Source organism: Centroberyx gerrardi, chromosome 7 (genome assembly GCF_048128805.1).
Source record: "Centroberyx gerrardi isolate f3 chromosome 7, fCenGer3.hap1.cur.20231027, whole genome shotgun sequence".
Taxonomy (NCBI): domain Eukaryota; kingdom Metazoa; phylum Chordata; class Actinopteri; order Beryciformes; family Berycidae; genus Centroberyx; species Centroberyx gerrardi.
The window spans coordinates 3145219-3159473 of record NC_136003.1 but is presented as its reverse complement, the minus strand read 5'-3'; the positions used below and the strand labels follow the sequence as shown (position 1 = coordinate 3159473).

The window sequence follows — 14255 nt, the reverse complement described above, 5'->3', positions numbered from 1 at the left end:
AAAATAAAATAATTACATTAACTACGTGAAATTGATTTACGATTGTCCAACTCAAACTAATATAATTAATTGGAAATGAAATAAGGTAAAATTCTTTTTCCATTTGATCCCCCATTAAGACACACATGAGACAAAACCTGGTTGAGGTGTTTTTATTGAAAATGCTCGAGATAAGTTCAGCATGGTCAAAACCGACCATCCATGACACTAGTGTGCCTGCATTTCTTTTTTGTTTTAAAGATCAAACATCAAGAAACAGACTGAGCAGGAAATGAAAACAACAAAAAACCCAACATGATCTATACGGTGCAGGTTACAGTGTTGTTTTTAAATGTTAGAACCAAGAAAACATCAAAATGGAAATCATCGATGAGGTCGATGACAGTAATCCTCAATTCAACATCAATACTTGAAAACACACACCAAGATATTAACTTTACTTGAATTCACACAGCAAGATAAAAACATTTTTTTAAAAGAATTATTTAAGAGGGGTCTCGTCAAGTGCCCTGGAAATAGTACCCCCGTAACAGCTCCATAACTGGTGAAAAATGGAACGCCCAGCTATCCCAAATCCCCCAGAGCCACAAACAACAGACTCTATGAAGGTGGAGGCTTTGCACTGCTCTCCAAACAGGGGATATCACTGGGTGGTTTAAAGAGTGCACTGCACAAACCTATATTTGGTACTTGCATAAGTGTAGTGTAGCCATTTGCCTTGAACCTACCATAACAAAAAAGCAGAAAAGAAATTCCTGCAATCGGCATGTACAACCAATATGGCAAATGCAAAATTCCCACTACTTTGGTTTGTCAAGAGTGGTACAGCTTTGTTTTCTTTCCCTGTAGTACAGATGGTCAGTTCAAACAAGGACACAGTTTTGCAATTACTCATTTACACTGAAGAATAGCCTTTGGTGTATTATCATAGGTGCTAACAGAAACAGGTAGCGTGGACCACTTTTGGGCAACAAAAAAAAAAGAACATTCACAGATCAAGAGTCTGATTATAACTAACAAGGATACCCATAGTCATTTAAATGTAACTTAATCTGTGAAAATGTGACTTGCAGCATGAAGAGAGTTCTGGCCATTCACAATCAAAGGAAATTACAGTGTGTTGAATCATGTTTAGGTCCATTTCAACCCGAGTTAAGAGTCATGCAATCAGGCGACAGGGAGGAGAAAAATGGATGCGCCAGTTGACACTAGAGATGAATGGCAGCTTGAGAAGGGTGGAGTCACACTCAAGGAGTTAGGATGGGGACGTGAAGTGGGCAAACTTTCCATGTGTAAACACTCGTCCGAGCCCATGGAATTCCAATCTTGAACCCCCATCAACCATTAGTTCGTAAGGGAGGAGCAATTACAGTAAGTCGCTCCTAAATTACAGCCCCTGGCCTGCCTCTGTGCAGCTTAGTCAATTCTTTCAAAATGTCAGAACAAGGAAAACATCCATGAGGTCATTGATTGTTGTTCGTCGTTGACTGGGCGGAAGATGAAAGTGAAAAAACAAAACAAAAACAACTCCCAAAAGATCTGATAAGGAAACTTGAAAATGTACTTTGTCACCTGGTGTTCACCTCTTATGCAAACAACTTGATTTTCAGCTGCTGTATCTTTGCATTCAGCTTGTGCCCATCCAAATTCATTATGACCTTCTGGAAAAACTCGAAGGTGTACTTGAGGTTGTCTGGAAAGCTTAGATCAAGGGCATAAATGAGCCCAAACAGCATGATGAACCCCATGATGACACTGCCTACGTCAGTCAGGACTTTAATGCCTTCGATCACAATTCCCACGTCCTCTGACTCCCCATCCCCATCTCTTCGGATCGTGTAAATCCCCATGACTCCGATGTCCCTCTCTGCATCCTCAGCGGCGGAGGTCTGAACAACACAAACACAGAACACTTGTGTTAAGTAAAATGCTGAACACCACAAACAGAAAACGATATACAAAAATATAAATAAGCATTCTTAGATCATCAACTGCAGTTTAGAGAAGCAGACTAGATGCTCAGTTCATCAGTTGTTGGGGTCAAAATCAGATGCCAATTGCTGCCAAATCACATTTTGGTGCAATTCCTAGACGGACGTGGCCTGTCCCGTAGCCCGAAACATTTGGCCTACGACATCTAGCTGTCCAGCATAGAGCAGAGTAGGAGAGAAAACAGCTCTCCATGTGCCGAGAGGCATGAGGGAGAGCACACAGTTAAAGCACCCCAAATAACAATCACTCTGACAAAACACTCAACACAGAGTGAGTCTTAGAAAAACGAGAGACATCCACAGATAGAAACAGATGAAAGAGCAGGGGGAGTTAACAGATAATTAGAATAGTTATAATTAGAATTAAAATAAGTTCTCTTTCAAATCAAACATCCCAAGATATGAGTGGAAAGTATTGTTCTTGCAACTGCATTTATAACCTTTTTTTTACTCAATCATAGCTTAACCATGTCATGTGATATGCTACTTCAGTACACTTTAACAACAAATATTACTGATACCACTACAGAAAATTGCAGATGAACATTTAATATCCAGGAATTCACATTATAGACACTACCACTGACTATCCCTGTAACAAATTGGCCACAATTTCGCACATTGACCATACACGGTCCAGCCATATACTAGGTTTTGACCTAGTCTTGTTTTCAAAAGGTAATTATCTGTAGCCTATCAGATGTCTCCTTCCTTTTCAGCCAATCACATGAGCGTAGACTCGAGGGTGTGATTTAATGTGATCACATAGCGTTACATCTGCACAGTCTGCAATTATGAATTAGAACACGAGGAGAGAACGAACATTGTCACAAATGACAAGCAGTTTGTAAAATGCAGGTTCAACAGTCTGTATATAAATGTAACATCCAAATATGTTTTTGATGAAAATTGCAAATACTTTTAAATACATAAATTTGTGGATTTCTATTACAGCAAGAAATATTTGTGTGTGCATCAGAAATACATTTGTGAACCTTCTTTTTTTATGTGGATTTTTTTTACATTCATATACAATGATAAATATTTTTGTGTGCATTGAAAAATATTTTTGTTGAGAGAGTAATTTATATATAAATCACAAAATACATTTGTGAATCTTTCTGTGTGCTTTCATTAATATTGAGACTCATCTGATTCCATAATAGTGTGCCATGGGAGAAATAACTGTGGGTAACACTGTTCGACGCTACATAGGAAACATATTGTGATAAACTTACCAGATATTCCTTGAAGAAAGAGCCTGGATCTTCATTGAAGTAGATGACGAGGCTTCTCAGGATGCACTCCCTCCTGGTGTTGATGTTGTCACACTAAAGCAGGGGCGACAAATCAAGACAGAATTTAGCCAAATGTGGGTGCGACAGTGGCACAGGGAGGAGAGCAGGTTGTCTGAAGACCAGAGGATCGTATCTGTCGAGGTGTCCCTGAGCAGGACACCTAACCCCTAAATGCCCCCAACGAGCTGGTAGTTGAATTGCATGGTTTACACAGCCGCTGGTGTGTGAGTGGGTGAATGAAATGCAAACACTGTAAAGCGCTTTGGATAAAAGCGCTATATAAGCAGGCCATTTACCATTTATGTGTTAAAATGTGTTTAAATGAGCAGCTATGGACAAGAAAACCTTACAATAACCACCCCAATACAGTGAAAAGGATGTTCTATGCATTTCTACTAACCGAATCTTTGATCGCCAGGACGTCCTTGATCCTTTGCCCCTTCACTCCTCCTTTGCTCTTGAAGATCTGTATCAGCTTGTCTGAGAAGTGGTCCAGCTGTGACATGAACTTTGATTGCAGTGGCTTGGTGGTGATCCGCAAGAACTCTGCATTCACCTGAAAAATATTAACAAACAAAATACAGCCATTTGTTACTTGTTTATTATAACTACAATTTATAACCTCCTCCTCTCCTTGTCTCCTCTCCTCTCTCCTCTCCTTGTCTTGTCTCCTCTCCTCTCCTCCATGGTGGGACACACAAACCGCTCTCCAATTATAGTAGTGGGATGGGATTACTACCATATAGGGATGCAGGATTATTGGCAAATTCAAATTGCAATTGTGCAACCATTAATCATCATGGACAATAATAAAAACGGTCAACACATACATACAAACATACACATTTACTTACTTCACTCTGCTGGAACAGGGCAGGCCATCTGTTTTTGAACTCTCCTATCATGGGCCTCTGCTCCACGATCTCTAGTCGTCTGTGGGAGAAGGTTTTTTCCATTGTCGCTTTTATCACCACTTCATTGTCACGCTTTTTCAGTTCTGACAATAAAGCAATTCTCTTGTTCTCCAAGCTTTCTGTGGTTTTGCCTTTTGGGTGCAGAGGAATGTAGTTAACTTCAGCCTTTCTTGGTTTCTTGATGTTGGCTGCAGCTTTGCCTTGGCCTTCTCGTTTGTGCTTCAAGGAGTTCACACGGATTTCAGGATGTCCGAGTCGCCCGAGCTTCGTTCGATAGTTTTGCATTTTATACTTAAGTGACTGTTTCCATCCCCAAAATCTTGTCTTGGATCCCAGATGCCCCAAACAAGGATGGGCCCTCATCAAAGCTGCTGCTACCTCTTCACACTGATAGTCTTGTGGGTATTTCGTGTATTTCATCATTTCTTGGGCTAGGCCATCAAGGATGACTCCTTTCAGCTTTGGGCCAGGGTTGAAGTATGTTCCATTTGTCTCAAACTCTGTATTCTTTAGGTGTAGCTCAAATTCAGCCTCGTAGGTGAATTTAGGGACCACAAAAACCTTGGGCCAGGAGGACAATCCTGAGAGCTGAGTTTCTGGGGATGAATGCGGGGTTGACGTGTACAGCGTATCATCGCTGCAGGATGAGGCTATTGACGAAGCAGGGGTTTGAGGCTCTGGGCAAGTGGTAATCGAGGTCTCACCAGGTGAGTCTACTGTGTACACAGTGATGTAGGGCTCCACAGGTGACAAGATAGGAGAGTATATTACTTTCAGTGTGCTTTTATCTTCAATTTCAGACACCGAAGTTAGGTTCATGAACTCGTTAAATTCAGCATCCATGTATTGCAACCGGAAGTCCTCTTTCAATTGAAAGAATGTCTTTACTAACGTATGCAGTTCTTCCACTGTTGCTGGAATTCCAGAAACCAGGGGCAGCTTTCTTGAGTCAGACTCGTCACCAAAGATGATCCGCAGAACAGCCATTATGGAACACCTTTAATCTAGAGCAGAAACAAGGGAGAAGGAGAACAAAAAACCAATACATTTGGGTTATATTTGAGATGAAAATAAAAATAGTTTTAGAGATTTTGTAAGAGCCTGACATCCAGGGCTCAGACTATTTGGGTTTAATGATGACACTAACCTTTAACGATGATGAATCTTTTCAACATTACCATACGCAAACCCCCAACCATGTACTCCACAAGGGGATATGGGTCTTCCAAGTCACCAAGCTCAATTAGGGCAACCTCTCTAGTGGGTGAGGCAGACAGCTCAAATGCACCATAATGCTCCCTATACCAAGCACATACACACTCAGGTGGGTGCTACACATTGGTGGTGGATGAGTTGAGTCCCCCCCCCCCCGATATGTGAAGCGCTTTGAGTGCCTTGAATAGCGCTATATAAATGTAATCAATTATTAATTATTAATTATACATCTTTCACTAGAAAACACAACTTCTCCTTAAGAATGCACAGTTGAATGATCTCATTAAATTTAGGCAGTCCATCTACAGATCCGTGTACAATAAGCATCCCCTCACTGTAACGTATACCACTGCAAGACACATTTTTTGCCATATGAACCTCAGTCACATCTGGGTATCTCTGCTTCAGTGTAGACACTACTCCCTCATTAAGGACATCAACAGGCATGATTGAGACATCCGTGACCTCCAAGGATGACTTCTTGAGACTGGAGGAATGTGTGTGATAGGCAAGCATGAACTGGTGTTTAATAGCTAGTGAACGAGGTATATTCTTAAAGCAATTTGTATGACGAGCAACCTGCTTGAAGAAGCTATGCTTAGCCTCAAATCTCATCGTCCACAGTGAATGAACAGTCCACGAATCATTTGCGGATAGTGCTCTAAATAGTGATGTTTTGGTAGGAGCTTGATATGTGGAAAGAGTTCAAGATAGCGCTGTCTGTGATCATAGATCTTGGCCTCAAGATACGCAATGGTCTCATCTGTGTGAACAGGGGCCACGACCAACTCAACTATGTCCTTAAGATCTAGAATCACCTGCCATGCTGGCTCATCTTCTGGCAAAATTTGCCCAATCACAATGGGAAGCAATCTTAGCAAGGTCCAATTTTCATGCGCATTGCCACCTATAGTGTTGCTAGATGTGAAAGAGCGTGGTATGGCATGGGGGCGATTGGTCTTGTCCCCCCATTTGTACGGAAATGTCTGGATCAATGTGTTAAGGCCATCAAGAGTGAAGTATTTTTTGGAGATCAATAAACTAATACAGCGTGCAAGTTCGACTGGAACAACACCCTCGAAGAGATCATGCACAATATCAGGAGGATAACCAGTGCTAACATGAAAATGCGAAAGGTGCTCTGTTAAAACACACTGTTTTTTGACACCACGGCAAATAGTTGCATTCTCCTGAGCAGACTGGACATGAACATCATGGATGTCTCTGGTTCTAAGTTGGAAAACACCTGACTTGACATCCTTAGTCTGAAATTCTGATTTATCTCCAGTACAAAACCTGCATATTGACCCGCCAGAAAAACTCTCAACAAATCCACCTATCCCATGGGCTCCAAGATTGTCAGCTATTACACACTGGAGAGAACCTTTAACAAACTGACCAAGCTGAGAAATAAAGACACCATGCTGTTCTAATATGCTCAAGTCTTGCAAGAGAGGCTCTAACACTTTTCCATAGCCATAGGACTTGACATCATCAGATTTGCATAGAACAGCTAAATAGATTGAGGTTAGTGTTGAATGGGAACCTGGTGGCAAATTACCCAAAACCCAATAAACACCACAGAGTTTGTGCTTCTTACGAGATGTCCCAAGAGGGTTACAAATCTCAAAATCATCAACATAAAGATTAACTGCTATTCTCAAACCTTCACCAGACAGAAAAGGATTTTGTTTATAGTACTCACCGTCTCTTACGGTTCTGTACTCTTGGAGACAAGCCAATAGCTGGTCTTGTATTCTCGGAGTTTCAAGATGTTCAAGGACACCTTTATGAGAGAGCAACTGTTGCAAAGATTGTAATAGAGGGATGTATTGAAATGTCCTATTCCTCTGGGCATCTAGAATGTACTCAACCGGCTCTACAACACCAAAATGAGATGTATAGTACTGTGTACGTTGCAAGAGGGCCATCCTTTGCAATAGCTATGCCCAACGGATTAGATTTGCACAGAACAGTAGAAAGCTCATCAACTACTGACTCTTCAACTTGTAGTTTATGACTTTGGAATACATCAGAAACAATAGCTTTTGTGACAGGCAAAGATGCTGTACTTAATATGTAGTGAAGTTCAGAAAGGACCTCATCAGTAACTGCCTTTAGAATGTGAACAATATTTTCCAATTTCAATAAAATGCAAGCAATTTTCTCTTCAATAAAATTTGGCAGGTGTAATTCTGCAGCATCACCACAACTTAGTGTTTCATATTCATGATCTATATCCACAGACTCTGTTGGCCCATCTGCAGAATTGTCTGACTGATGCAACTGACCGCTTGTACTGATGACATTGATTGACAAGTCTTTTAATGAATGTTGGTTGTGTTTCCTGTTTTTGTGTGTGTTGAATGTACTGTAAACGTTAGTTTTAAATGTGTATCCTAGAAACATACATGGAACCGTTTCATCATGCCTGAGATGTCCATTTATGTGTTGAAAAAAATCTGTTTCTGTTGCTAGTTCTCTGCATGAGCACACATGACACTGGAATGTAGATACTTCTACTGGCTTTGGAGTTTGCTGTTTAGCATGACTTTTGTATGTGTGATTTAGTAGCTTACTCCATGTATTAAACGTACACGGGCAATCTGTGTATGGACATGGATAGCGATAATTGCCCCTAACATGCCCATGAGTCTGCCTAAAATGTTGCAACAACAAATACCTGCTAGCTAGTTCCAAACTGCATTCTTTGCACTGCCACATTCATTATCCTAAAAATGAGAATAAAGAGAATTAGCACATATCACACTGAACAAATGGCAATGATACAGATCAGCTTGTGCCAGCATTGAGCAAGTAGCCTATTACTTACTATCACTAGGAGGTTGCCACAAGTAGCTTGGTAACACTGATCAAACTGCAAAACTGCAAAAGATGAGATAAATATATTAGAGGTGTGAGTGCACGTTATTTGACAGCGAGGTACATTCTAAACTACTACAAAAAACGAATACTTACCAAGGAATGGACTTCCACCTGCAGTCAGTGCCTCACCAATCTCGTTGCAGCCAGAAGTAGAAAATGGTGGGCGTGAGACAGTAACTCACTCTCACTCCTGCCTGCGTGCGCACGGCGCGAGAGGACAGGGAGAGACGCCATTTAAGCTCGCTATTTAAGCTTGTGACGCAGCAATAATTTTACGAACACAAACTGGAAAGTAGGCTACACAAAGTGTCCCCGTAACCACACGCACTCTCTCTGCCTGCGTGCGCACGGCGCAGGAGGACAGGGAGAGACGCCATTTAAGCTTGTGACGCAGCAATAATTTTACGAACACAAACTGGAAATACACAAAGGCATGTTAAACAGAAAATAAACTTGCTCTACAGTTGAAGAAACATGAGCAGATTCTCACCTTATTCACTCACGCACACAAATCACAAAGGAGAAGTTAAAAAGGGTTAATTGTCCCTGCTGAGCTTAACTGAACTGTTCTGAAGCTAGTGCTCGCAATGCGTGGGTCCGTGTGCTCCCCGATGTTCGCGCCAATCATCTGGGAGCGCGCAAAGGGGCTTTTGTACAGAAATGAAGTCGCTAAGATGGTCTGAAAAGTCGCTAAGTCTAGCGAGAAAGTCAACAGTGGCAACAGTGTGTGTGTGTGTGTGTGTGTCAGGTGCCCGCGTGTGAGTGAGGGGGAGAGGCTACCTAACGTTAGCTAGCCAGCTAGCTAACGCCAACTCCGACTTTACTGAAAACCGAGTAAAATTCGCCTCGCTTAACGTTATCACGTCTGTTGCACATATTTCGGTCAATATTACGGAATGCACATTATTTGACAGCGAAGTACATTCAAAACTACTACAAAAAACGAATACTTACCAAGGAATGGACTTCCACCTGCAGTCAGTGTCTCACCAATGTCGTTGCAGCCAGAAGTAGAAAATGGTGGGCACGAGGAGAGAGCGTGGTCTCGCACATGCGCAAAGGGCGGTCCCCCAAATTAAACTCATTTATTTTGCGTTAATGAATCTCATAGGTGAAACTATTAATACATTTTATATTACATCCATTAAATATACATGTATATCTTTTAAATAGATATATTTAAATAAAGCAAACGATATTTAAATGTGTCACATCTAAGAAGGGCTTGAATCATTTTTTTGAGTGCACTCTGATATTCATGGCCAAAACAAACTCAAATCAAACTATAGCTAATCTAAAATGATAATTTACCTGTATTACCCTAGTTTACTTGTGGTGGTAGCATGACAAAATGAACAAAAATGTTGGGGGAGGATGCGATATCTCCATGCAATATCATAATCATAATCAATCAATATCATAACACATAACTGCCGAAGTTAGCAGTGTAAAATGCTCCGGTGGTCCGCTCTGCCTTCGCACTGGATAGACTTTTCAGTTCCTCCCTTGAAGTTTTATATAACAGGAAACCCCAACCCGGAAAGAGTTAAGCAATTTAAAGCTAAAACATATTTTACAAATATTCACTTGCGATTATTACAGCACTGCCTTCTGAAATAATGCTGTTCTTAATAATTTAAAACTTTTTCTGCCCGCTTCGGTGCCATTTTCACAGTGCTCTATTGAACGTTTCGCGCATGCGTCATGCTATGGTGGTTCTCCACCTCTGCAATGATGGAGTCTACAAAGAAAAGCCAGCGCAAGAAACAACCTGCATGTCGTCTTCTCGAAGATGAGGGAGGAGAAGTTACACTAGTTTGTAAGTAGATCATTTATTTTATTTATATTTTAGGTAAAAATTCTGTACTTCTCCAATGTTGGCTAAAAGTTAGTCTCCGAGCTACTTTTGGTAGCTAGGTTAGCTAAAATCCATGCTATCGCAATTTTCCAGCCAAGGTAAGGTGGGACAGATTAACAGTTACATTAACAGTGTGATTTAAAGTATATATATATATATAAAACGATTAAGTACAATTACTGGGCTTTGCTATTGAAACTGTTGAATCCCATGAAACATGATCATGACAGTGAGGGGAGGAACACAAAGCTTTGCTCTTAAGCGTTGCTCTTAAGCATTGCTCTTGACTGTCTTCTCATATTTCTGAGTCGGAAATTATTTCACTACTGTTTTAGTCAACTGTTAAAAGCCCAACTCATGTATTCATGGATCTGATGCATTCACTACTCTGACTGACGTCTGAGGCGTTTATTAATCCATTTTAGGAATGACCACATACAGAGTATGACATCAGTGTTTGCTAAAGGAATATTCTATCCAGTCTAGAGCCTAAGCTAAAGTAATTCAGTAAGTGTTTCAAAGTGAATATTGTGACACATAAATTTACACTGCATGTACTGTGTCTATACATCTCTTTGTATTGCAGAGGTGGATCAGCTGAGTGTGGATGAAGATCATTGTGGAGCAGATTGTTGAGGACCATGAGGGAAAGGACATGGAGGAAGAAGACCGGCTGGATGCAGAGCTACGATGAGATGAGCCCACAGAACTTGAATGGATAGAGCCAGGTCATTCCCATTAAAATCAGCATTCCTGGATGGTCAGAGCGGCGGACATTTTAATGTGTACCATTGGGCTAGCTTCTGTATAAACCGACTTACGGCAAGTGGCTGAGGCGAGAAGTTTTTCAGCAAGGACCAACGTAGTGGAAACCTGGCGGAGGGTTGTAACTCATGCCACAACTAGGTGTTTTACCAGTTGCTGCTTTTTAAGTAGGTCAAAATTTTGACATCTGTGTATCTACTACAGACATTTTAACTCCGGAACTGTTCTGCTATATGACAGTTCAGTGTTTTGCAAGTTTATGGCTGTTTTTACATTTGAATGATGGCATGATGTGTACATGTTGTCGTGTTTGTGTTTACAAAGGCTAAGACTCAATACACTTTGTTAGTATTTTTTTTTTTATCTCTGATGTCTGTAAAATGGGTGTTGTTTTTTAAATTTGTGTAGGTGATTGTTGTTAATACGATTTTTATTACATTTGATATTACATTGCATAAAAATGTTTATCTATATACTGTGTATTAGTCATGTACTTGTCTGTTCTCAGTTAGACTTGACAATTGGTATTATAAAGTAATGACTTAGTAACCAAATAGTTCAAAATTTAGCCAGCTCACAATTTACAGCATTAAACTGCATTATTTTGGTGAGGACCAGTTGGTGCTTTACTCTGTTAATAAGGTGATGCTCAACTTTACTTGAGGACACAAAAATGGTAACTAATGGTAAGATAATCATGAAGTAATGATGCATTCCTAGTAACAACTCAGTATGATGCTCTACTTTACTTGAGGGGACACAGAAATGGTAACTAATGGTAAGATAGTCATTAAGTAATGATGCATACCTGTGAACAAATCAGTAGTTATTTGTCGGTTAGGAAGGGTGATGCTCAACTTTACTTGAAGGGACACAAAAATGGTAAGTAATGGTAAGATAATCATGAAGAAATAATGTATTCCTTAATAACAACTCAGTATGATGCTCTACTTTACTTGAGGGGACACAAAAATGGTAAGTAATGGTAATATAATCAGAAAATAATGATGCATTCTTAGTAGCAAATCAGTATGATGCACTACTTTACTTGAGGGGACGCAAAGATAGTCACTAATATGGTGGTAATAAGGAAGTAATGATTTGTTATTGTTTACATGCCATTTAGTACCTTATTCAGAGCTAATCAGGAACAATACATTAAGTAAGTGGTCATTATGTGCATTCACAGATATCCAGGAACTAATCGTTAGATACTGGTTCATTAACATGGTATCTAATAGTCTGTTCTTAAGTAACTTGTCATTATGTACTATATAGTACTTGATTCAGAGTCATTCAGGAACTCCCTGTTAACTATTCGTTAACTAGCAGTTCGTTCCTGATTTTTTCCTTACTCGTTCCTTGGTAACACGTTTTTGTGTACCTTATTGTAAAGTGTTACCAAGGTGGCTAATATCTAACATTAACGCTGTTTCACTTTATTAAGGTTGCGAATGGAGTACATTTATTTCTTAGACAGGAGGGGCTCTTTGGCTAGCTGGCCAGTAACACTAAGGATAGCTAACCTATCTAGCTAGCCTAGCATGGACCAAAAGTGAGTGCGCAACACATTAGCTAACATTACAGAATGATAGTTTTGGCTGTAGTGACTTAGAAAGATGGTGGATACAAACCTTTTAACTTTATTTGCCCCTGAAGTGCAAAAGGAGGAGGAGGAGAACTGCTTCCTTGCAGAAGAGGAGCCCAAAAGACCGCTTGTTGACAAACCAAAACTTTTTGCAGATAAGTCATCAGCTGTCACTGAGGCTGACCCAGCCAGTACACTAAACCAGCGGATGGGCGACACAGAAACTACCCAGCTCTGTGGAAATAACCCCAAAATTGGCCAGACAGACTCAAACCAGCGTTTGGGTAGATAAAATAACCCAGCATTTTTAGTGTTTGTGTGTGTGTGTGTAACTGTTCAGATCAGTGTTGCAATTTCCATGCATACAACAATTAGGCTACTTTTGTTTTTGTTGCCACAATGCACAGCTACACAATGTACAATTGTAAGAATTTTTCTTTGAACTGTGGTTTTACACTGGTCTGTTTGGTCAAATCTAGTTGGTTTGAGAGCAGTCATGTGATTTTCTTGCTGGAGGTGAACAATAAAATATAATTACTATCATTGTACTTTTGTTTGTCTTCCCTTTGTCACAGTCATGGCAACAAATGTCTTACTAAACATTATCAAATGTTTAATGAATGTTATTTGCTGCCACTTTAGATTGGGGGCTGCAAAACGTCTACAACTGTTTAACAGATGTTTAATAAATATTCTAACAAATATTTTATAAAAAATGAATAAAACCTGCGTAAATACTTTGTCGAGCATTTAGATATCATCTGTTAATGATCAACAAATGATTTGTTCATCATTAATTAACAATAATGATTTTGCATGCTCCCTAGGAAGTTACATGTACACTACATTAGGTAATGTTTTACAAATAATTTATTAGCAAAGGTATTCTTGACTTATAAATCAAGTACAAAGATTTAACTAATGTCATTACTAATGATGTACTAATTTGTTATAAATTATTAAGATGTAATTGATAAATCATTGATAACTCCACATTAACTCATTTTCTTGAATCTTGAATCTTGAACTCATCATTAATTAATCAGTAATTCATTGTTCATTAAGGGCTTATAAACATTCATTATTTTAAAGTGTTACAATGCCTTTTCCTCAACTGTGGTTAAAAAGTAGCACAAGTTGTATTCCATTCTACTTCATTCCATTCAGCGTGAAGAAGGGTGTCATTTTCTCACACGTGTGTCTCTCTTTGGGGGGCCAGGCACCCTTTGGTGACTTTTAAACGCAAGTTGTGTTAATAACAACACATGTGGCACAATGCCTTTTCCTCAACTTTTGTTGGAAAGTAGCACAAGTTGTATTCCATTCTACTCCATTCCATTCAGCGTGAAGAAGGGTGTCATTTTCACACGTGTGTTTCTTTGAGGGGCCAGGCACCCTTTGGTGACTTTTAAACACAAGTTGCTTTAATAACAACACATGTAGCACAATGCCTTTTCCTCAACTTTTGTTGAAAAGTAGCACAAGTTGTATTCCATTTTAGTGGATGCACCTTCATCATCATCATCATCATCATCATCATCATCATCATCATCATCATCACACATCTGGAAAGGCCTTGCATCCTGTGTGAGCCTCTTCCCTGATAACAGATCAGGAAAGTGGTTGGAAAGTGGTTGGATCGTAAAGGAGACCACTGACCTCTTGGTAAATTACTCCATTTTCACTCTTCATGGATGGTACCAAGAAGCAGACTAGGTAAACAACCATAAAACACCAACA

The 14255-nt window shown here is 39.8% G+C and overlaps 1 protein-coding gene across 1 annotated transcript; it reads right to left on the bottom strand.

The window, feature by feature from the left end:
* Positions 1–1389: 1389 nt before the first annotated feature.
* On the bottom strand, positions 1390–4669 carry LOC139915734 (uncharacterized). The gene is made up of 4 exons (XM_071904433.2): positions 4144–4669; positions 3690–3845; positions 3230–3322; positions 1390–1889 (listed from the first exon to the last, which is right to left on the bottom strand). Exons 1-4 carry the CDS (start codon positions 4624–4626, stop codon positions 1587–1589), a joined length of 1035 nt encoding a protein of 344 aa, XP_071760534.1. The 5' UTR covers positions 4627–4669; the 3' UTR covers positions 1390–1586.
* Positions 4670–14255: the final 9586 nt, after the last annotated feature.

What these genes read in the sequence shown, in the direction of transcription:
- LOC139915734 (XM_071904433.2), bottom strand. Translation starts at nt 4,626, where the DNA reads ATGATGAAATACACGAAATACCCACAAGACTATCAGTGTGAAGAGGTA. An exon ending in TCCTGGCGATCAAAGATTCG is followed by an intron (nt 3,323 to 3,689) that starts GTTAGTAGAAAT and finishes CCCCTGCTTTAG; the next exon opens with TGTGACAACATCAACACCAG. An exon ending in CTTTCTTCAAGGAATATCTG is followed by an intron (nt 1,890 to 3,229) that starts GTAAGTTTATCA and finishes TGTGTTGTTCAG; the next exon opens with ACCTCCGCCGCTGAGGATGC.